General features: G+C 32.2%; 1 protein-coding gene and 2 pseudogenes across 1 annotated transcript; 2 read left to right on the forward strand and 1 right to left on the reverse strand.

Annotated features, from left to right (window-relative positions):
- Positions 1-298: 298 nt before the first annotated feature.
- LOC123886635 lies at positions 299-5,843 on the reverse strand (annotated as a pseudogene).
- A 1,421-nt stretch (positions 5,844-7,264) lies between these two features.
- On the forward strand, positions 7,265-9,952 carry LOC123885038 (annotated as a pseudogene).
- Positions 9,953-12,255: 2,303 nt separating this feature from the next.
- LOC123885699 (condensin-2 complex subunit D3-like) lies at positions 12,256-18,473 on the forward strand. The gene is made up of 9 exons (XM_045935001.1): positions 12,256-13,848; positions 14,348-15,088; positions 15,754-16,248; positions 16,337-16,428; positions 16,668-16,755; positions 16,902-17,016; positions 17,103-17,229; positions 17,315-17,489; positions 17,618-18,473. The coding sequence occupies exons 1-9, from the start codon at positions 12,403-12,405 to the stop codon at positions 18,320-18,322; spliced, it is 3,984 nt and encodes a 1,327-aa protein (XP_045790957.1). The 5' UTR covers positions 12,256-12,402; the 3' UTR covers positions 18,323-18,473.
- Positions 18,474-25,591: the final 7,118 nt, after the last annotated feature.

Here is a 25,591-nt window from a genome sequence, read left to right on the forward strand (position 1 = left end):
AAACAAATAAAAATGACTCTTTCATAGTGCCACATGACTTATATTGATTGGGCCATGTGACACTCCGTTAGTTTTTAATAGTTTTGTAACAGTCAACTGACAGCAGGGATTAATACCAAAAATCAGTGTAATTGCAAGGACCCAAACCCAACAATCTACAGGGACTAAGTACATATTTAAGCCTTATAAAATGATACAGTAACAAAGTTTGCAACTGACCTGTTTGTCTTTCTTACCAAATTTTCTTGAGTGTTTTTTTTTTTTTGTGATATGTTTGCCTTTCCCTTTCTAGCCAATTTCACATTCCAAAATTTAGGTTGTTTATTACTCTTATTCGAGCATTCTCGATCTTCTTTATTGCTTTTGCTTCAGCATTTTCAATTGATATGGATACGTGACACATTCCAATTGATTCCTCATCCATATGCATTTTAGCCAACATGTGTTATTTTGTTGGACTCCTCATAAACTTTGGATAGAAAAGTGTAACATTCATGAGTTTTAGATGCTCTGTTAGTTAATTTAACCATCTGAGGACATAAATCATTGTATCACTTCATGAAATGAGTTTTTATGTCCAAATCAATATGGCGTCCTTTCCAATCTTGATTACTTCCCGACCTTGCATCTCTTATCCATCTCGAGTTTACGGTATGAAGGAATTAACTTAATATTCATCGCATCCTGTCATACCCTAATTTTATCCTACCCATTTCACATGCACACTCTCCATCTCATTTTTTTTTTTTTTCATTATTCTCACGGTGGAGTCTAGGGTGAGGGCTTAATTAAGTCCCTCACCGGTGTACCACTTAAAAAATACCGTCAGATTTTATCAATAGTTTAGATCTTTTTTTAGAAAGACGAGAACATATGTACACTCTCACACACAATTTTGCCCCTAATTTCCACACCTGAGTGACTGTGGCTTCTCTGACTGTGTACCAATCAACCAAGTGCCTTTCTTTTGGCAAACCAAATCTTTGGCCATAGCCGCATCACAGATTTAATTGAAATTATGTAAAGGAAAACAACATTGATAATCAAGGTTTCCATCTGCTAGTATTTGACAAATCCAAGAGTTTCTCACAGGTTTTCCCAACTTCTTTCTACCCCTTTCTTTTAATCATCTGTCATTCAGGATATCATTTTTTCAATTTATCTCTAAAACTTATATACAGAATCGAAGGTATATCAAGATCTAGTTTTTTTTTATCGGATAAGAACGACGGACAAAAAAATTGTCCTGAATCGAAACCCAGTTGAAGTTGAAATTGAATAAATTTCACATTGCTTTCTTTAAAGTTAGATTTAGATCTGGAGGAAAGTTGTCAGAAACTTTCGAGAATGACGGAAAACTGAGGCATAAAAGTTATTGAGGAACTCACGTTCACCGTGCTTCTATGCCTAAAGATGGAGAAGTTGACACAAAGTGAAAGAGTAAATGGAAAGGGGAGAGAGAGAGATAAAATCATGTGTGGTTGTGACTAATGAGATCTGTAGAGTTCTTTGATCTAATGGTCGAATTAAATGGTACACCGGTGAGGGACTTGATTGATCCCTCACCTTAGAAGTCACCTATTATTATTATTATTATTATTATTATTATTATTATTATTATTATTATTATTATTATTATTATTATTATTATTATTATTATAAAAAAAACAAAAAAATGAAACAAGAAGGACAGAACACTGTAGCTAGCAGCACAGTGCACGTTCCCTTTCCTCCATGAACAGTGCTGCGCCTCTCCCTACCCTGCTGCTAGCCTCACTCTCTTTTTCAACTTTTCATCAAAACCATGCTCAATCTTCACCAAATTCACAAGCAAGCAGGAAAGACCAATCACTTCTTTTCTTCTTTTTAATACGTGCAATACCAATTGTTTTTCCAAACCACACTTTAATCATAACTCAAATTAATCCATTGGACAAAGATGCATCAATTTTGTGTATAAGTATAGAGCAAAAATCAGAACAGAGGGAGGACGAATTGGAGAGAGGAGAAACTGAGAGAAAAGGCAGAGAAAACCATAATTTCACCCTTTTTTACCATTTTCAGCGCGTCATTGGCTCCCTCCCAAGTTTAAAACATGTCTGTTGGATCTGGTGAAAGGCTGAGATCTGTTTGATTATTGTAAAATCCAAGCCATCCGATGAATCAGATAGCTCAGATCGGTGAAGCCTATCGCGCACCCTGATCCTGATTACACGCTGAATCATTTTTGTTCTGCTTGTTTTTTTTGGACGAACTGGGCTGGGCTTGGTGTTGCAGCTTTGCTATTGCCTCACCCCCAGACCCCAGTTTACACCCCAAGTGGCGGTTTATTTATTTTTTAGTGCTTATTCATATAAGTGCTTATTCAAATAAGAGCTTTTGTCTATACTTTGTTAGCTTGATTTGTTTCTTCTTCGTCTTGCTTAAATTTATTCAACACTTAATCAATAAATAGAATGAAAAAGGAAGGGACTGACGTATGACTTTCTCTACCCGAATGGTTTTGAGGCCCTGACGTATGACTCGTGTCTTGGACCATTCTCATTCTCAAACCTTAAAACACATAAAAAACATCTCTTAATCTTTTCTTTTGATTTCGTTAAATCAAACTAAAACGACTTAAGATTAAAAGAATGAAAAAGGAAGGGACTAACGTATGACTTTCTCTACCCGGATGGTTTCGAGGTCCTGACGTATGACTCGTGTCTCGGACCATTCTCATTCTCAAACATTTTCACAAAACTCATAAAATCAACTCAACACACTCAAACCTTTTTCACTGCCCTCGCGCGCAGTAAAAGTAAAACTCTTTTCATAAAACGGGTGACGTTTTCGTCATTTCTTCGTAACACAAACAACGCTTAAGCCTCCATCGTGCGAGCATACAAGCAGCGTTTAAATACGAGAATGCCACATTCTCCGTAATACAAACAACGCTTAAGCCTCCATTGTGCGAGCATACAAGCAACGTTTAACTACGAGAATGCGACTTAGACGTCATGCGTCTAAAAACAACCAACCCACAAACATTTTTACCCTGAACTACGAAACCCTGATTTTTCTATTGCACCTGAGAATACGTAGGAGCAGGATTCAACATCTTGTCGGGCATAATAATAAAAATCAAACATTTTCCCCCATATCCATAATCATATTAATGATAATAATAAAAAACTTTCTCTATCGATGAAGCAAGAAACAAGTAATCCAACAAACATTAAAAAACACATTAAAGCAAACAAATAATTTCCCTCTAAAAGGTTCCCGTTGAGTACAACGGATGCGAGGGGTGTTAATACCTTCCCCTCACATAACCAACTCCCGAACCCTTTTTCTCTCCCCTCAAGGTTTTCTCGATATTTTCCTTTCCCTTCTTTGGGATAAATAAAATTCGGTGGCGACTCTGTTATTTTCGAGTGTTTACACTCGATGATATTTTTCGCGCCGCGACACATCCAAAAATTTCAAAGCATGACTGCATAAAATGTCATGTGTCTCAAATTTACGACAATTACAAGCAACATTTTGATCCTCAAAATTCCCTATCACTTTCCGCTCCTTATTATCATCATCATCATCATCATAGTTTATAACAATATACAACGTGTCATTCCAAATCTTTATGCAAGTGCCTAAAAATTCAACATATTCCTCTTGGAATTCCTCAAATATTTTTGGAGTGTAAATGTTGCCCGCTTGAACAAGCATATGAGCCTTCTTTATTTTCAACTTGGGAAGTTTATGTCTTGACTCAAAATCGGCTTCTGACTCATTGTTTCTTTTTCCATTTACAACCCTTTCAAAGTGTGTGAAAATTGAACTAAATTTAAATCCGACTTCAAATGATTTTTCAAATCAGCATTGAATCTCTCACTTGATTGAGTATATCTCATACCTGCAGTGAAAGGTTTTTGAACATCAGCCCATGCCCATTTTTCCTTCACACGAAAAATTGAATGTAGCCATGAATCATCGAAAAATTTATGCTAAAGAAGTAAAACATTCCACGCGTTCAGAAATTCATCTTCTTCTTCATGTAGATCATTGCATGCTTCAAAATCCGAGTTAAATTATGAACTCTTTTGATATAGATGGTTCACATGCATTAGGGCATTTTCTCTTATATGCCAGGTGCATAGTCCATGAAACGTTTCAGGCATAACTAGAGAAATAACATTAACCATTGTTACATCTTGATCTGTTAAAATGGTTTTAGGCCTTTTTTTTTTCACTCATTGCTTTGAGAAAAGTTTCAAATAACCATTGAAAAAAATGAATTGTTTCATGATAGTATAGGTGTACATGGATTGGGCAAATCCGGTCGATCCGGTCAAACTCATCCAATCCAACCATAAAAAGTGGGTTTGGTAGGGCATGTGAGTGTATATGGATTTTAAAAGTGAAAAATCCATAAAAAAGTTTGGCTTCCGGGTAAAACCGGACCAAATCCACAAAACCCACTAGTGTTATGTTTTTTGAAATATTTTTATGAAAATACTAAAGATTTTGCCATTTATCATTAAATATTTTTATATTGAAAATAAGTTATACTATTTTTTAAGAAAATAAAAAGATTGAATAATTTTTATAAACAAATATGATAATTTATCGCACTATTTTAAAAAAATAAATAAGAATATTGAATAATTTTCATAAACAAATATGATGACTCTTCGTTTAGTCATTTGATATTTAAAAAAGAAAAAAAAAATCATTTGGATAACACATTATCCAACCCGTAAATTAGTGGATATACACAAAAAATAGGTGATTATTTTTTATATTGAAACAAAGTTACACTATTTTTTTAAAAAAAAAACAATAAAATACATATAGTTGAGTTATTTTTATGAAGAAATATGATGATTCGACATTTATATTTTTAATATAAAAAAATAGAAAAATAATTCGGGTAACCCATTACCCAACCCAATCCAACCCGAAAATTAGTGGGTTTAACCAACTCGGCCCAATGTTATAACGTGTGGTTGACCCAATCCAGAGTACCTTATGTGGTTCGGGTTTTGGTTTTGGCCAAACTCAACCATATCCGGTCCACGTACACCCCTACATGATAGAGCTAGTAATGTTGCCCCGAAAACAATTGTTTGTCTGGAATTATTAAGTACAACAAGTACTCTCAATGATCGATAATCCTTATTTGTCTTGTATGTTGTATCAAAAGTGACGACATCACCAAAATATCCATAATCGTTTATCATTTGTGCATCCGCCCAAAATATATTTGTTATTATTTGATCTTCGACATCCATTTGAAAGTAATAAAAGAATGAAGGATTTTCACTTTGTACTTTGAAATACATCAACAATGCACCTACTTCATCATCCCTTGATGAGTGATTCCTTTTAGCTCGAAGGTAATTCTTATGGTCTTGTCTTGTATAACCAACAATGTCTATTCCACCAACTTTGCTTGGACACATACGCATGAAAATCTTTTGGTTTTAAGCATGATTCATCAGCCAACACGATTTGTGATGCTTGTGACAAATATGCGTCGATGAGAGTGAATCATATGAACATACCCTGGTGGTTGAAGAGGGTGATTATGTTCAGCTACGAAGTCGACAACCTCTTATTTTCAAGCTAAGAAAACAAGGCACCTACACCATAAAAGAAGCAAGTAGGAAATAAAAACAGCAAATGAATTAGAAAAAGCTTGCATCCCCCAAACTGATATAGCAACACACTATGCAAACAAAGACCACTCTAAAGAATGAGAAATGAGTTTTAAGTTAAACTGGGTTCCAACGAGAATTATCGAATTTCTTACCCATGGCATGACAAGCAAATGGTGCACGACCATAACATGTTTTCTGCATGTTGCCCACAACTCATGGTATGTCGAGACAACGGTGACAGTCGAGACAACAGTAACACATGAGCGCAGTGGTGAAACAACACAATAGTATTATGTCTAATTATTAATATTGCCACTTATTATAAATAGCATTAATAATACTCTTTTTTTTTAGCAAATACTCTTTTTTTTTATCAAAGCAGAAACATAATATTGCCATTGATTATCAGTAATTTTCTTTTTGAAGCACAGTCCATATTTATCACTATTAATTAATATTATCATTGTTATTATTTTTTTTGTGCACGTCAAAATAAAGTGGTGATAAATTGATAATGTAAATATGAGGGAAAGAGGGAACGGTTATTAGTAGTGGGGTAGCACGTTCTCCATAAAAATTAATTGCAACCGCCGGGAACAAAAATTTCCCACCCCTATTAGAGGGGAGTAGAAAGCCAGGCTACGTGGGTAAAATTCTTTCCCTGGTATGAGTTTTTCCTGGGAACATTTTTTAATTCCTTTGTAACAAACATGGGAATTTTTATTTCCAACATTAGATTCCCAGGAAAATGTTTAGTATCCATGAAACAAACACCCCCTAAGGTGTTGTTGGTAAGGAGTGGAAGAGTTTGTAAAGAGTAATGGAAAGGGAGGATCAAGAGAATGGTGAAGACGTACTGGAAAGTGGTTACTAATTTTCCCTTCCCTCCAAAACCGATTCATTGAATTATTTATTATTTATATTTATTAAATTGTAAACGGTTTAAGGCAAAAATAAATCTAAACCATTGACTTAGTTTAGTGTCACATGTCATTCAATTGAGCAAAGAAATGTTGATTCCCATTTTCTTAAGAAATGGAGAGGATGCGTCAAAAAAGAAATGGAGAAAATCTGAACGCGTCCAGATCACCTTCATTTTCCTATCCTCCATTTTTGTCCAGTCTATTGATTAGATACATGACATGTGATAGAAACAAAATTCAATGGTTCAGATTTTAAATTGAACAAAGTATTTGTTCGGTAAATTCTATTATGGACCACTTCATCGAGTGGTCCAGAAGTTGTCTATGGTGGACCAGTCATGAATAACATTATAACGAATATGAATTTTACAAAATTCACTGTTGGATTGAAAGTTTATATCATTTATATCATCCATAGAAAAATTGAAAATAATTTGATATGTTATTGAGACCCATTAAAATTAACGGTTTATTAAATACCGTAAATTTTGATGGGTCTCAATAACATATAAAATAATTTTAATTTTTCTAAATTTTTTATGGATGATGTATATAATATAAATTTTCAATCTAACGATATATAAAATTCGTATTCGATAGATCACTTATCCATAGTGGATCATCTTCACATATTTGTTCAATTCAATAATAATTTTTTTTTACATAGAATTCAATAATAAAATAAGAGGCCTGTTCTTGTACAAAAAAAAATAAAAAATAAGAGGTCTGTTCTTGACCCAAAAAATAAAAATAAGAGGCCTGTTCTTCCTTCTTCCTTGCAAGTTGCAACCAACATTCACGGTTCCTCTTCTTCGCGTGATACAACGCCCGTGCTCCTCCGCTCTTCGTCCGCCCCATCGTCGTTTCTCCGCCGTCCTTGTGCTGCCATTTAAGCTTCTGCACTTTTTTCTGCATTTTGAGTTTCGTGCTCCTAACCCTACTTCATCGAGAGCAGTTTGCTTCTCCTCACGCCTCATCTGCTAACTCAATTTTTGGGGAAAGATTTATGCAATTATTTCTTGTTATTGAAGAACAATTTTGAGAAAAATCACATAATCAAAATAGTGAAATTGAAAAGCAATGATATCTTTTCCAGTATAGCTAAGCGGCATAACACTATTGAAACTGAGAAGATGTCTCTGCGGATAAAGGCGGTGGTGGATAAATTCGTTGAGGAGTTGAAAGAAGCATTGGATGCTGATATTCAGGATAGGATCATGAAGGATAGAGAGATGCAAAGTTACATCCAAGAACGTGAGCGTGAGGTTGCCGAGCGTGAAGCTGCTTGGAAAGCTGATCTTTCTCGTCGCGAGGTACCCTATTTGCTTCATTCAAACTCTTAATTTCGTTTTATTTTCAAAAAAAATTAGGCTTAACTAAACATGGGTCCTTACATTTATTTTAGGTTAAAATCAATTTGGTCCCTTACATGTATCAATTTAGTTCTTTTCGTTTTTGTTACTAACACCATTTGAACTATACACGTGTCAGTGTGTTGTCCATGTGTCTCTCCACACATGCAACTGCCACATGTGACAAAACTGACGGAAATGACTAACCGATGCAAACTTTAAAAACGTAAGAGACCAAATTCAAACAAAAAATAAACATAATGGACCAAATGTGTAGTTAAGCTAAAAAATTGATATGTTAGATGCGGGTACGGGGTACGGTGTATGGGCATAAATTAAGGTACGGGTATGTACCCAATATTGTAGTCTCCCTTAAATGGAGTACCCGTGCATCATAGCTTTTGGATGTTGGCTATGATTTTTTGTCATTTATATCTAGTAGAATTTTTTGTTATTTTACCAGTGCTTATGTATCCGTCTCTAGTGTCCATGTTCAAGCCTCTATCTATGCTTCAAGCAATAGTAATGTGATGTATGTCCTATATTTGGTCTAGATGTTGCACACTTTTTATTTCTGAATGTTGAGCTTACTGACACTCCACGACTGAGAAATTATTGTATACTAGATGGAATGATGAATTTCTTCTTTAGGAGAATACTTAAGATCATCAAATTAATGAGGTTAACAGTACCGCTAGTTTAAGTGAACTGCTTCTGAAATTTAAGAGAAAGAAAAGTGACTTTTACTTACTGGACATTTTAGGCAAAAAATGATTATATAACAATCACAATCTAGAAAAAGAAGCCTTGTAGCAGTAGTATAGTCCCGACAAATTTTCCCACTAAGTATTTTTTTTTTTTACTGCCATTGGAGTGGTGACTGAACATAGTGGAACAAATCAAGATATAAACAAAATGCCCTTGAAATTTGAAGTTACAGATAACAAGTATAACTGAAACAACTGGTTCATGATTGCAAGAAACAAAATAAATAAGTATTATAAAAAGGGTCTTGCTGACAAGTGTCCCCGGACACTCTTTAAGCATTTCACCTAAAGAAACTTTTTATTTAAAAAGTTAAATATTACATTTTTCAATGAGTTGACTTTACAAATTTTCATAAAAATTCTATAAAAATTTACTATTTAAGGTTTTAAAGTGTGTCCCGGGAGCACTCGATAGCATTTGCCTTAGAAAATATGACTGTAAAAGTTAAATAGTGACATGGCCAGACTTTGAATCTGAATTATGCCCTGAGTAAGTATTGTATCTCCGGTTGAATTTCCTTACCATTTGTATTTTGTTGCAGTGATTGGTATTTGTTTTAGTGCATTCAATTTATAAGACGCCGCCAAATGCAGCTTTCAGAAAAATTATTTTTCTCTTTAGGTTAGAGTTATATTTTCCTGGCACGAGTCCATAATACTTTTGATGTTTTGCATAGTAACTGGTTTCACACACGATATGGGGAACCACTTTTTTATATTTACTGATTTGTCCTATATTACCGGTGAAGCAAAAATATGCGGCATCAAACTTGGAATTCTAACAATATTTTCATTTATCATCTTGCTGTCACCAAAAACTAAATTGATTCCGGTGTCATCATATTTTCAATTTTGCAGGCAGAGATTTTTAGACAAGAAGCAAGGCTGAAGATGGAGAGAGATAATCTTGAGAAAGAGAAAAGTGTCTTAATGGGGACTGCATCAAATCAAGATAACCAAGACGGAGCTCTTGAAATTATAGTAAGTGTGAAAAATACCGTTGTCTCAGATTTGCCAAGGCAAAAAAATAAGACTTTGCTGGGGTGACATTAAGCTAAAGTACTTTCTTCACTCCTCCCTTCCCCTAAAAGAGGGTTGTTCCTGCCGATCGAGGCTCGCTTTGAAACTCCTAGCTCAATTAATGTACATCTAGGAACATGAATCAAAATTTAATTGTTTAGTTGTGGTTTATTATTCATGTCAGATTTGACAGAAGTGTAATTACTTCCTCAATTTTTTTATACGATTTTTTCCTGTGATGATGTCAATAACTTTGTTTAGCTTAAACTGTTTAAAAAATTTACCAGTTTAATTTTCTGCAAAAAGTTCTTGTAATCTTTTGTAGAAAAAATACATAGCATAACTTATTAACATCAAACTAAAAATTGTACACAAAGTTACAATACTTATTCATGTTATTTCTGAGATTCAACATAATCATGATTGAAAACAACCCTGGAAAGGGTTGTTTTCCCCTAGGCCTTAAAGTAGCATCAACTTTAAGTATTCCTTCAGATTCATCAATGTTAAGCAAATCTAACTGAGATTGCAGAAGAGATGTAGGCATATAATGTTTTCCTTCAGCAGGAATATCCAATAAAATGAAGTTAACAGCACTTGCATGACTCTCCAATTTATAATCAGGGTCACCTGATCTAAGTATTTCTCTATATTGCATCTTCAATGCAGAGCAACCAAGAATCAAACCCTTTTTTATTAATTAAGGATTCTTTTATTGCATCTCTCAGTGATTCAAGCCATGGCATCCTGTCTTCATCTGTAAGTGGGATTTCCATGCTCATCTTGTCTGTTGTATTGAAAGAAATGAGGTGAAAAGAAATGAGGTGATAATTCGGCATCACATAACTAGGAATCAAGATTTCGTGCAGTCAAAGTCAGAATACCTTGAGATGAATTCTCACAATCAACACAATAGTGACCGTTGGATCAAGATTGAAAGGTCTAGGATCAAATTTGCATATTTTGTGAATCGTCAAACGGTATTAGTGACAAACGTTAGTCATTGTTATCACGAAGTATATTAGTGTGCAGAAGCGTTAACAAATATTAAGTGAGAATTAAGTTCCTCTATATTTTATGAGTTGTGTCTGGCTTAAAACTGACGTTTTAGGAGTAGTTACCCCTCGTTGGATTCCTTTGTAGTTATTTTTTCCTGGGCTTAGGCCTCTACATATTATATATGCAAGTCTAGTCACCATGCTACTTGCACCAAAAAGTTATTTTTATCATTTGCTTATAAAATTATGAAGGAAAAAAAGAAGCAATTACATTGCAATTTTATCAAAGCCTGGTTTCGATCCAGGGACCTGTGGGTTATGGGCCCACCACGCTTCCGCTGCGCCACTTTGATTGTTGTTTTGTTATATACTATTTGATTTTTTATTTGTTTAATTGTTTTTTGTCAAGTATTTGGTTGTTTATCTTGCACAACATATGTTACTTTTTGTCGTAAATATTAAAAAATATATTTTTATATCAAATTATTATTTTTTATTATTATGGGTTAAATATGTTTTTGATAGCTATAAAATTATTAAATTTTGTTTTTGGTCCCTATAAAAAAAGTGATATATTTTGGTCTATACAAAATTATTATGCACGTAATTTTAGTCTCTATTGTTAAACCAATGTATTTAAAAAAAAATTGTTAAACCAATGTGTATTTTTTAATGATTATTTTGCAGCAATGTTTAGAAGATTATAAAGAAAAACAATTTTAAAAAACTCAAAATTTAAACTTTAAGTCGAGATTCTTGTTAATTTTATCTTTACCTTTATAAATTTTTAAATAAATAAATTTATATTTAATTATTCTCATTTTAAAATATCCCGATGTTTTGTAAGGAAAATGTTTGTAGTATTCTGAACATGCCTAAAAAATTATTCAAATTTTTTTAATTTAAGGATAAATAAAATAAGGGTAGAATCCTCAATAAAATTTATAGATAAATATATGTAAATTACACTTGAATTTAAGGATAATAAACAATTTTTAAAAGGGTAAAATGGTTTTTACCCCTACAAAGTAGACGAGTTTTGGTTTACCCCTGCACAATTTTATTTTTTTTGGTTACCCCGGCAATGCGAAGATTCTTTGATTTACCCCTTCATGGATTATTCCGAAACGGATAATGATAATGAAAATGAAATATACTTTACATGGTGGAAAATATAGCTGTGAAAGACTGCTCATGATTCCTTGCTCTAACAGAATCCCACTATTACAAATAGATTGAAATCCTAGCCATCTATTTTAAATCGATCGGCTCATATTGCATAAAATCAATACAAGGTAATCTCAACCATTAACTTTAGAATGAGTTGGTAAAAAACTGCCTCAAAACTGTATTGATTTTTACAATTTTACGGCATAAAATAACCCCTCTCTCAGTTCCTCGAATTTGATTTTGCTACAGTAATAAAAACACGTGATTACACGCTGTAATAAATCTCAATATTTGATTTACATCAAACGGTTTATACTACATATATATATTAGAATAATCCTGACCGTTGATTTACATATACCGGCTGCTGTAACTTCATGGACATCCCCTCAAATAATTCAATTTCACGAAAAAAAGAAAATGTCCAAAGCGGGAATGGGAATTTGAAAAAAACTAACAGAAAAAAAAGTAATACAACTTCAAATCTCGTTCTGTCCAGGGCGGAGGAGCACCGATAACCACCGCCGGAAATGGAAGAAACAATATCCCGCATCGTAACAGAAATCGAAGACCTCCGTGAAAACCACCACATCGACAACCCACAACCACTCTCCGAACAATCTCTCACCGATCTCCAAACCCTCCTCAAAAACTCCCAACCCTTAGACCCACTCTACGACGCCGTTTCACCTTCTCACCTCATTCCACCAATCGCCACCGCAATGGATTCATCACCAACTCCTCACTCTCTTCTCGCTTCTAACGTTTTCCTCTCTTTTCTCCTCTCTCCAAACGCTCCCGTTTTCACTCTCTTCACTCCTCTTTCATTTCTCTCCTTCCTCCGTTCAATTCGTCGTTCATTCAGAAACCATAACCCTAATACCAGCGCTCAACAAGTTCGAAAACGAAAACGGAATTTGAAAAACAAAAAATCGGTTCAAAATGATGAAGATGAACCTAATTCCCCAAATTCTGTACAGAAACTCGATGTTAGGGTTTTACTTCCGCTTTTTGAGAAATTAGTTAGTGTTATGTCCTTAATTCATCTCGATCGTTTTCCGGAAAGTTTGAAATCTTTAGTTCAAACAATTTCCGAGGTTCCAGTGACAGCTATTGAGACTTGTGGAAATGAGGTTCAATATAGTAGATTGGTTGGTTTGTGTGCGAGGATTTTGAAAGAGGTTTTGAAACCGGAGCATGGTGAGCCTTCAGAGACTGCTGCTGAGGTTTTGAAGGCGTTGTCTCCGGTTGTTGTAATGCCGAAATCTCAGGTTAGGAGTTTTGCTGTTGGTTTTGTTACTAGTCTTGCTAGGGAATCTGATGGTGTGAAGAAAGCGTTGGTTAATTTTCCGAGGTATTTGGTGCATAAGGCGCCTGATAAAGCTGAGCCTAGGGCGTTGGCTGTGGATTTTATAATGGATGTTGTTAGGGTTATGGAATTGGGGGATCAGGTTGAGTTTGTGAAGTATGTTGTGAAGATGACTCAAGGGAAAACCAATTTAAGGCTTTTGGGGGTTGATCTTATTTTGAATTTGATGACTTTGTTGAAGGATCCTTTAGGGGTGAATTCGATGGAGGAAGAAGGGAAAGAAACGTGGGGATTGTGGTGTTTAGAGGCGTTGGTGAAGCGTTGTTCGGATGTTAGTGCTACGATTCGAGGGCGGGCTTTATCGAGTTTGGCGCAGGTTGTTGGGTTTCTATCAGTTAGTGATAAGGCTAGTTTGGTTTTGAAAGAGTCTATGGGGTTTGGTGATGGCAATGTTGTGGGTGTGGGAGGAAAGGAAATCAATGAGATGCTGAGGAGAAGGTGTGTGGATGAGAAGGCGATTGTGAGAAAAGCTGCTCTTTTGCTTGTTACTAACTTGACTGCTCTACTCGGAGGTACGATTGATGAAGTGGTGCTTAAGACAATGGGAATGGCTTGTTCCGATTCACTTGTTAGCATTCGGAAAGCGGCTGTTGCATCTCTTTCTGAGGTACTTTTATCACCCTTTTTTCAACCGGATTTTGTTGTGCTGTGTTTTAGGTAGAGGCAGGCAGAAACGTAAACTGATGCAAAATGCAAAGTTTTGTATATTTGGATCGAGTAAATCTATTTTTCTTCGGTTTATAAGAACTATATGGATTTTTACTATTGATTGGAAAAATAGTGTTCTTTTTTTTCTTTCTTTCTTTTTCCTTTTCCATCGCTTTTAATTTAAATGTTTGTACACAAGATAGTTACAAATAATAATATAAATAATTCTATTAGGCATTATTTGGTTAGGAGGGCTAGGAGAGAGGAAGACAAATGAAACAATCCCTTCCTTATTTGGATTTTGGTTATAAGTGTAAGTCAGGAATTTTGAAACTGATTTTCTTTCTGTTATGAATCTCACTAGTCCCCGAAAAGTTCTGTTTTTTTTTTCTTCTCGGTATCTTTTTACTAATAACAGTATATACTAAATTTACGGAATTTACTTTAACGAAATGTAGGCTTTCAGAACATTCTCATCTGAAACAGTAATAACTGAATGGCTACATTCAGTTCCTCGTCAAATAGCTGACAATGAAACTAGCATCCAAGAAGAATGTGAGAATGTGTTTCAAGAACTTGTTTTGGACCGAATATCTAGAGCTGTAGCTGCTACCTCTTCATATATCGAATCTACGTCTAGTAGTAAAACGAAAGGAGAAGGTTTAGACAACGAGATGGAGATGCCTTTCCCACAAGGAATTCTCTATCTCCTGAGAGAAATTTGCAATGGAGAGGTGAGTCCTTGGGTGAAAAAAATTTGCACAAACCTGGGCAAAAAGAAACGGTTGAATTTCAAAATTGTTACTGCACTTCAGAATATAATCAAGGTGTCTGAGTCTATCTGGCTGAACCATAGCAGGCCAATAGAAAAGTGGACTGCTCCACAAGGTGCTTGGTTTCTTTTATCAGAGGTGTCAGTATTCCTTCCAAAAGCAGTGGACTGGGATTTTCTTCAACATCATTGGCAGCTTCTTGACAAACATAAAGTGAAAGGTGAGTTTAGAAGCCCATTTGCACAGAAAAATGCATTTGAAAATGAAGAAAGCATAGAATGCAATAATGTTGCCTGGGCTAGTGACCGAGTGTTCCTCTTGCAAACAATCTCTAATGTCTCTGTGGAACTGCCACATGTACCTGCTGCTGAATTGGCTCATAATTTACTCAAACGGGTTGAAAAATTCAACATGCATTCAACAGAGGTAATTGTATTATTAAACTCATAGCTAAATCCTAACACTAGTGCCTCTTGATTCTTGACATGGCTCCCTTGATGGCGTGAATGTGTGATATGCTGTCATTGTTGAACATATGATTTTACTTGTTCTGCATGATTAAGAGGTTCATATACTACTTTCTTGGGATGTTACTCTGTCTCTCTCGCCATCTTTTGCATCATTTTTTGTAATTTCTTAGCACATCATATATTGTAGTATTGAATCTTGGAAAAATTTCTCCATCTGATACTTATGCTTTCATCTTACTCACACCCTTCATGCGCCAACACAGAAGAACAAGATCACTCTTAGACAGCATTATTTGCGCATAAATATTATTTCTAATTTTGATGATAATATTTGTTTCACGAGCAACCAGTAGCTTCATAGTCTATACTTATAATTAATATATATATATATATATATATATATATATATATATATATATATATATATATATATATATATATATATATAATATTGTATTTCTTATGCATAGTTATTGGAACAAATATTTTCGTAGAAAAATATTAGTCAGTGTTCGAAATAAAAGAACATAAGATATCTTAGTGTGCTACAAGACTTAATCAATATCCATTTAGCTAATAGCGTGCTACAAATCTACAATGAGCTGCTACTTTTGCTGACAGGTTGATGCTCATGTAAAAGCACTTAAAACACTGTGCAAACGAAAAGCTTCAAATGACACGGAGGCAGAAGAATTAGTCCTGAGATGTGTATACCAAGTTCTATCCAGAGCTTCTGAAATAATAGAAACTTTTATTTCAGATTATTCAGAGCAAAATGCAGAAACTGACTTCTTCACTCCACCCAGAAGTGGGCCCAGTAAAGGTAGGAAATCAGTAAGAAAGCGCAAGTCATTGTCAAAAGCAATTACAGCGATTTATACAATTGGGTCTTTAGTTGTTGTCTGCCCCTCTGCTGATATGAGCACTGTAAGTCCATTATTGCACACTATCATCACCTCTGGGAAATCTGTCCCAAAATTAAATAAGCTACCGGGCTCTGCAACTTCTCTACAAGAAGAAGCTCCTTCTTTTTATATTCAAGGGTGGCTGACCATGGGAAAACTTTGCCTTGCTGATGGGAAGCTTGCAAAGAACTATATTCCTCTGTTTGTACAGGTCGGTCTTGAGGCTTTCATTGTTTTGTTCCTCAAGGAATGATATGCGGTGACTTATTTCCTAATCAATATATGTTCTGGTTTTGCAGGAGCTTGAAAAGACCAACTTAGCAGCTCTTCGCAATAATATTGTGGTCATGATGGCAGACTTCTGCGTTCGGTACACTGCTCTTATTGATGGGTAAGCCTTGTAAGAGCTCCCGCGTAAAGTGATTTTGAATTAAGCAAGTCTAATAGTCCAAATGAAATAACCTAGCGTTCATATACAAATCGATAAACAAGTAATGAATGATATAAACATAGAAGAACCATTACTTTGTGCTGGTAGAAGTCCAATGAGTACATTATGCGGAATATATACATTCAATAATGTCAAGTAAATCATCTCTTTGCTAACTAATTTTTCTTTGAAGCTATCAGTTACATAACCAAGATCACAAGGTGTCTCTTAGATCCCTGTGAACTTGTGAGAAGGCAAACATTCATATTGCTATCAAGATTGTTGCAGGTATTTTGTTTTTTCTTTCTATGGCTACACTGTTTCTGTTTCATACCTTTTAATTATCTGGCATATAAACCCACCTCCCTCAGCTTCTATTCCACACCTTTGCTTTTAATCATGGCTAACGATAATTTACTTTTCTTTTATCCTAGAGGGACTATGTCAAGTGGAGAGGAGTGCTATTTCTTCGTTTCCTTTTGTCACTTGTTGATGAATCGGAAAAGATTAGACAGCTAGCAGATTTTCTTTTCGGAAATATTTTGAAAGGTTTGAAGCTTTACATTGGTAGTTCTACTTGCAGTTATATGAATTGAATTTGTTTCAGGACTTTGACTTTCTTTTTTTGTCACCAGTCAAGTCTCCTCTTTTAGCATATAATAGTTTTGTGGAGGCTGTTTTTGTTTTGAATGACTGCCATGCCCACACTGGACACCGTGAGTCCAACGAATCACGAACAGAAAGCCAACTTTTTTCCATCAGGTAAAGGGCCCCCAAATCAGCAATCTGTTAGACAACTATGCAATTGAGATGTTGTGCTTACATTTGTTGCATAATTTTTTTGTAGGGGCACTGATGAAAGATCAAGGTCAAGAAGAATGCACATTTATGTTTCTCTACTAAAGCAAATGGCTCCTGAGCATCTTCTAGCAACCTTTGCCAAGTTATGTTCAGAAATTCTAGCTGCAGCTTCTGATGGTTTGCTCAATATAGAAGATGCAACTGGACAGTCTGTTCTACAGGTATTGTTCTTTACCAGCAATGATCTTCAAGTTGTCCTGATCAGTGACTCCTATGACTGTATTTTTGTGCTGGTAATCCAATCACATCTCAATTTATGTTCAGATTATAACATTAACTGTTGGATCAGGATACTTTTCAAATTCTTGGCTGTAAAGAGATACGCTTTCAATCTACTCGTGTATCATCTGAGTCGGCAGACTTAGAAGAAGAAGGGGGAGAAAATGGATCTTCAACTAGAAAGGCTATAACTCAGGCAGTCAAGAAAGGCCTTATTCAAAACACTGTACCCATCTTCATAGAGTTGAAACGTCTGTTGGAAACCAAGAACAGTCCCCTCATAGGCTCTCTCATGGAGTGCCTTCGGGTCCTTCTCAAGGACTACAAAAATGAGATTGATGACATATTGGTTGCTGATAAACAGCTGCAGAAAGAGCTTATCTATGACATGCAGAAATATGAAGCAGCAAAAGCTAAAGCAACAGTTGCTGAGGCTGTAGCCTCCAAGCCAAAATCAGCTGCATTTCAATCACCTGTTGTTTCTAAGAATCCGACCAAAGAACATGTTGAAACACATGTACAAGGTGAGGAGAGTGACAAGTTTCCAAGTGGTTCAAAAATTGCTTCAGCATTGGCAGATGCTGCAGCTGCAGCAACAGCTCGTTCTGTGCTCAAGGAAATTAACAAGGGTACAGCGACACCACAACTTAGTTCCTTGAATGTTCCGAAAGTCAAGTCTTTTACTGGTGAATGTGTATCTAGAGGTGATAGGCGACTGGATCTCATAAAATCTTTGCAGAAAAAACATTGTTTCGATTCTGATGACGAAAACTAAAATGTATTTTGAGTTTTAGTTTTCTTTCTTTGATGCTGATGTAAATATATTGCAACTTCGTGAGATCTTATTTTCTTATAAAACTAGTAAATATATCTATGAATGCACACAGGTCGTGTGGCATTGATGTTCAATAGCAATTACAAGCATATATCTTTGAGTTTTTCCTTTTTTGAAGTTTTGTATTTCAACTATATCTTCATTATACCGCGAGTTTGACACACATATGTTAGGGAAAGTTCCCGAACCATTGTTAAGATACAAATAGCGATTTTTTTTTTTTGTTAAGATATAAATAGGGTTGCTCTAATTTTAAAGATTGAACCGAAGCATTAAATGGGTGATCATTTTCAACTGTTTTAGTTGCATAGTGTTGAACATTGAATACTAAACACAAACCCAGTTTATGAATGGCTCATGAACCCTAATTCCTATTTCCTAAATATCTAAATTGTCTCCCAATTTTCAAATCATCTTCCCTGAATAGCCAAATTGTTATTCAAAAAAAAAAAAAAACCACTACCACTATTGATGGGAAAAGAAGTAGATGAATGTAACGAAAAAAAAAATTGCTCTAAAAAGTTGTAATGAATCAAAAGTTTGTAAAAAGATGTAGAATTTGTTAAAATATTTTTTTGCAAAAAAACATATTTGATAGGTAAAGAAGAAGAAGAAGAAGGACCAGTATAATGATGATGAGAGTAAAAAATCTTGGAGAGTTTGAAAAAGTCTCAAGTCTTTTGGTGAGATTCTTGAAAAAGTGAAGAAAGAAGGAAAAAAAAAGGGTGCAGTGATGATGAACTGTGAAAGTAATAAAGAAGAAGAAGAAAGAAAAAAAAAAGAAGGGGTGCTGTGATGATGAACTATGAAAGTAATAAAGAAGAAGAAGAAATTTGATACAGTGCGCTGCAAAAAAAAAAAAGAAATTTGATATAGTGATGATGAAAATAAAAAATCTTGGAGAGTTCAAAAAAGTCTCTCAAAATCCATTCTAAGGAAAAATCTGTCAAAATTGGTAGACTTTTGAATACCCGTAGACATTTTAAAAGTAGTACAAAATCTCAATTGAATACTAACGGATTTTGTTGTCTGAAAAAAAAATTTGTTTGTTTTAATTAAATACCACAGGATTTATTTAACTTTTGTAAAAGTTTTGAAAGATTTTTTTTTCTCTACCATTAGGATTTTTTCTAAGTTATAATGGATTTTTTCTCATTCAATCTCGAGAGATTCAACTTGTGTTTCTTTTCTCAGAGAATTCTAGTTTGTTTTGAATCTATTATTTATATGTTTAGGAGTTTTTTCTCATGGAAACTTTCATACATGACATTCTTTTGATCAACCAATTTTTTTCTAATCTTACATAGCATTTTCTAAGACCACATTTGCTTATGTGTCATTTGGTTAAAACTTCTTAAGGTTTACATATCTAATTTTGGTTGATTTTGATTTCGATCTTATCTTCTTAATTGATTTGATCTTATATTATTAATCAATCACTACCACCATTCTCACAATTGCCTTAATTATTACACGTTTTCTATTTAATTGTTTTAATACTCTGTTACTAATTATATCATGGTAGGAACCAAAATGACAAATTAAGGAATGTTAATTAATATTGTATTCCACATTTTAGTATAAATATAAACAAGTCTTCTGATACATTTTTTTCAACTTACTCCCATCATTCATTCTTTCATTTATTCTCCTGTATTTTCTTTTATTCTTCTGTATAAATATAAACAATCCTTCAGTATGTCAAATCTACGTAATTTTTTTTTTATATATCCCACAAGAGTTTTTTTTTATACTCATATAAGGAATATTTTTTCTTTAGTGTTTTACATATGGAAACTTTTGATTATTGACCAACTCATTTTTAGAATATATATATTGATTAAATTAAATCAATGCTGAAATGTATGGAAATTTCAAAAATTAAGAACCAAAAATCTACTATAGTTTCTATATATACGGGTCAAAAATGAAATAAATTTCACAAGTAATTTGAAAAACAAAAATATCAAAATGAACATCTATGGAATACGGGGAGCTATATTTCTATCCATATATCAATATTGGGACCACTTTTTCTTAAAATTTGTACGGAACCTTTATTTATACTCAGGGGTTTATTTTTTTGTAATTTTTACGGAGTTAGATTTCTATAGATGTTTTAATACGAGATTTATTAATACGGGGCGAATGACCTCTTTTTTTTTTTTTTTCTATGGGAACCTATATTTCTACACGTATTAATGCTAAATACCTATTTTTTTTATAATTTTTACTGGGACTTATATTTACACTCATATTAATAATAGTGCATTTTTTTTATAGTTACATTTGTTTTTAGTGTAAACTCTGATACACTTACTTATTTACTTTAAAAAGTTGAAATTTTAGTTATTATATATTACTTAACAAAAAATACATTAACTAAAAATAAGAATAGAAAAACTAAAATTAAATTTAGAAAAACTAATATCTCAACTAATTGACTTTAACCTTAATCATATATAATAATAATCTAATTTTTTTATATGATGATCAACGAGATTCTTGTAGAGACTGATGAAGATGACTACGAGGGATAAATAACATGTGGATTGGGAACAAAGGAGTGGATAAAATATTCAAGTTTAATTCTACAATCATAAAATTGTACTAATTTTGAGTTATAATTTTTTATTTGCAGGTCCATATACGGAAGAACAACATTGTTTGTTATTCAAATTAGGATTAAGTATTATCAATTGATGTTAGAGTTTTAAGTATTTATTTATATTTTTTATATTTTATTGTCATTTTTTTTAATCATATGTTTACTTATTAAAAAATAATTGTTATTCATATTATTTTTTATTGGATTTAAATCATGCTTATAAATGTTTTTTTACTATTATTTATAAATAAATGTTGTACTCTATTTTTTTACTCATTATTTTTTTATTTGTCTAATTTTTCATGTGATATTTAACAAATGTGGAATTGAGAAAAATGTGGAATTGAGAAATTGATATGCTTAAAAAAAATTATTCTTAAACTTCATACTTATCAAGTAGAGAAAAATGTGTCATTGTCTGAAATATAAAAGGAATGAAGTAATTGATTTCATAGATTATTTTTCTATTTTATTTTATTATTCTATTAATTATGGTTTACCTTAACGTGGTTTTTATAATAAAAAAAATACATAGTGATTTGTACCAAACAAAATATTAAAATACGGGGGTATTGATAAAAAAAACCTACATGGAGGTATTAAGCAAAAAATAACTTACACGGGGTGAGACATACATTTGTAGATTTTATTATATAAAAAATACGATATCAATTGAAAACAGAGAAAGTAACAATGATTTTATATATAAAAAAAAGAATTAAAAGCAATAATATCATGTATTACTTTATTTTTATTCTCCATACATCACTGTAAAATAAACAAATAAAAAAAAAAACAAATAGATACATTTTTTAAAATTTGCACATTAACAAATGAGATATGCTTAAAAAAATTATATAATTTTTTTTTGTGTCAAGCAAATGACAAACAATTCTACTGTTCATTACTTTTAAATAAATAATATTAAAATTAAAATCGCCCCATTTTGCTTCTCAAATGTGAAATTTTTTCACACGGGGACATGAGATAAAATACTCCTGAAGAAAACAAATGTCTAAAGGAGAGAGATGACGATTAAGAACAAATATATTAACCGTTAGATTAATTTTTGCATAATGACCTTTTTTTTAATACAAGAACAAATATATGAACATGTGAGTTGGGAACGGGGAGTGGAGTATCACTCTCCATTATGTCATTTCTCCTTAAAATCTCCAAAATTTGGATCTTTTATCATATTTAAATAAACTATTACATTAAATATAAAATTAATTTTACAAATAATTAAAAAAATCACAATATTAAAATTTTAATAATCCATATTTTTCATGTGTGAAAAAAAATGATTTATATTTTTCATAGAACATTAACCCGGGCGATAGCACGGGTAAGTTATACTAGTTATTTATATGTTTAGGAGTTTTTTCTCATGGAAACTTTCATACATGGCATTCTTTTGATCAACCAATTTTTTTCTAATCTTACATGGCATCTTCTAAGACCACATTTGCTTATGTGTCATTTGGTTAAAACTCCTTAAGGTTTACATATCCAATTTTGGTTGATTTTGATTTCGATCTTATCTTCTTAATTGATTTGATCTTATATTATTAATCAATCACTACCATCATTCTCACAATTGCCTTAATTATTACACGTTTTCTATTTAATTGTTTTAATACTCTGTTACTAATTATATCATGGTAGGAACCAGAATGACAAATTAAGGAATGTTAATTAATATTGTATTCCACATTTTAGTATAAATATAAACAATTCTTCTGATACATTTTTTCCAACTTACTCCCATCATTCATTCTTTCTTTTATTCTTCTGTATTTTCTTTCATATGTTTTTCTCATGATCTAATTTTTTTTTCCATGTGATTCAGGTGATTTTTTATGCGTTAAATCCATATTGATCCATGATCCTAAGGACATAGTCGTTATTTTAGATGGAACAATTACAAGGATAATTTTTCATGCAACAAGAAACTCGATACTAGATTTCAATAATTTAATTATGTCTATTATATAGAACGATTTGTAGTTTTAGGTTTAATGATTGTATTTTGTAATTTAGCCAATATTTATAGTTTGGGGTTCAATTTCAAGATCTCACGAGAAAAAACACTAATCATCACTTCTTATATAATTTTTATTCCTCCTCAAAATGATGCGGATGTTCTCTATAAGCATTTGTTGAGATGCCATTTTCTCACAACCTTTTCAATTAGCATTAATTCATGTACTATATTAATTTTTAAAAAGTCAATTATTTGGCAATATGACGATTATCATTATAAATCAAATTCTAAAGTTGGACTTCATCTACTTTATTTGGCAAAAATCGTTATTTCCAATTTAGAATTTTTTTAATAATTTATTGTCGGTTAATTTACATTAATGTGCTCCACCAAAAAATAGATATTCATGCACATTATTGTAAATTACTTAAAAAAAATCAAATATAGAATAAATAAAATAATTTATTGACCAGATTATTTTATATGAACAATGTCTATATTCATGTCTTGATTCAACTGAAACATTAAATATGAAAAGTTTTAATTATTAATCCACTAATTTTTGAAATATATTTAATTAAACCAATACCAATTAATTATTAATATGATTAATTACTATTAGGGCCCGTTTGGTGCACAGGATAAGAGATTTACAATAATGTGCATGAATATCTAAATTTATTTTAACAGATAGAATAAGAGATTTTATTTTATAATAAGATTTTAACAAGATAATATGAATACATATTATTTAACAGATATGAATAAATAATATTTTAACCGTAATAATATTTTATAAAGAATATTACATGTTAAAAATAATATTTATTCATATTACATGTTAAAAAATAATATTAAAGAATAATGTGCAAAAAATAATATTTTAACAGATAGAATAAATATAGAATAAGAGATTTACCGAAATAATATGAATAGATTTTATTTTATTTTATTTCGGTAAAAGGATTTTAAATTTTCTTTATTGGTGATTTTTTGTTAAAATATTTTAGAAAATAACTTATAAAAATAGCATTATAATGTGATTTGATTGGATACTTGGGAAAAAAGATTTACACTATATTATCAATAAAAAAATAATTACTTTGTTTTTTTTTAAGCAAAAAATTGAATTAATAAGGAGCACAAGAAGTATTCAATCTTTACAATACAATAGGGTAAAAAGTCTCAAATACTTTGTAAACAATACAAAGGCTCATTACACCAATTAAAGTACATATAACGAATTTTGCACCTCGTTCTCCACTAAACCAAAGCCAATATATGAATTTAATTTGATCTATCACCGCAGAAAAATCAGCAACCACCCCTCGAAACAAAGTATTATTTCTTATCCGCCATAAACACCAAGTTGTTGCTAACCAAATTACATATCTAACCTTCACTCGCTTCTTTGATGTAACAAGAGAGCCAAATGACAAAAAGTGTTTCCAGCCATCTTCCCGCAAGTTAGAAACAACGCCCATCCACACAAAAATTTATCTCCATAATTCTTGGACTTTAACGCAGCGAAAGAAAAGATAATTGCAGTCCTCTATTTCTTGAAAACAGAAAATACATGATGAATCATGTGGATTAGACAAAATACTTTTCGAGGCTAACGCCACTCGAGTAGGTAGTTTGTCAAGCAGCACATTTTGTAAATAAGTGTATAATAATCCATCTTTAATTACTACAGTAATACTACCTAACTATTTATTGTACTAAAAAAATACCTAACTATTTATTTAAAAATGAGAAATAAGTGGAGTCAGGTCATAACTATTTAAATAAATTATACTAAAAAGATAATCGTCTTGAACATGTATAAAACACAATTTTTATTATTATTAATTGGCCCTCTTAAAAATAACTAGTTTAACTTACCCGTGCGATTGCACGGGTTAATGTTCAATGGAAAATATAAATTATTAAAATTTTATCATTTTGTGATTTTTTAATTATTTATAAAATTATTTTTTTATTTAATGTAATTTATTTAAATATAAAAAATAATATTTTTTTAGTGATTTTAAAAGGGAAGCAGGGTGGAGAGTGATCTTTCACTCCCATGTTATTTTTTTTGCCAGTCGCAACTCTAACTTTTTTTATTATTTAATCATTTAAAATAATTATTGTGTTAAATTTATATATAGTTACATCGATAATTCAACTAATAAAAAATTTCGATAAAAATATTTAAAAAACAATTGGGGAAAAAGACAAATTTCCTTGATTTTACGAAGTTAAATTTATGTTCCTGAACTATCATCTCAACTATTATTTACATAGGATAAAATTATATAATCATGTAAAATTCTATCAAAAGTTCGTGTAAATTAAATATTCATTCCTCGTATGTTGTAAAATGATAGTGTGAAATATTCATTCTCCGTAAATTGTCAGAAATTAGAATAAAGATTGAAATAGGAAGAACATCGAAATTGTAAATATCATTTAATATTAATTTTATAATAATTATATGATTAGTTAAGTCTGTGTTCGTCAAAAATAATAATAATGATTATCTGATTGATAAATTATAGGACAAAATGATCTTGTTTCCAATTTTTTTTTTTTGTAGAGTCTTGTTTCCAAACTTTAATAGTAATTAATC

The sequence above is a fragment of the Trifolium pratense genome, linkage group LG5 (genome assembly GCF_020283565.1).
Source record: "Trifolium pratense cultivar HEN17-A07 linkage group LG5, ARS_RC_1.1, whole genome shotgun sequence".
Taxonomy (NCBI): Eukaryota; Viridiplantae; Streptophyta; class Magnoliopsida; order Fabales; family Fabaceae; genus Trifolium; species Trifolium pratense.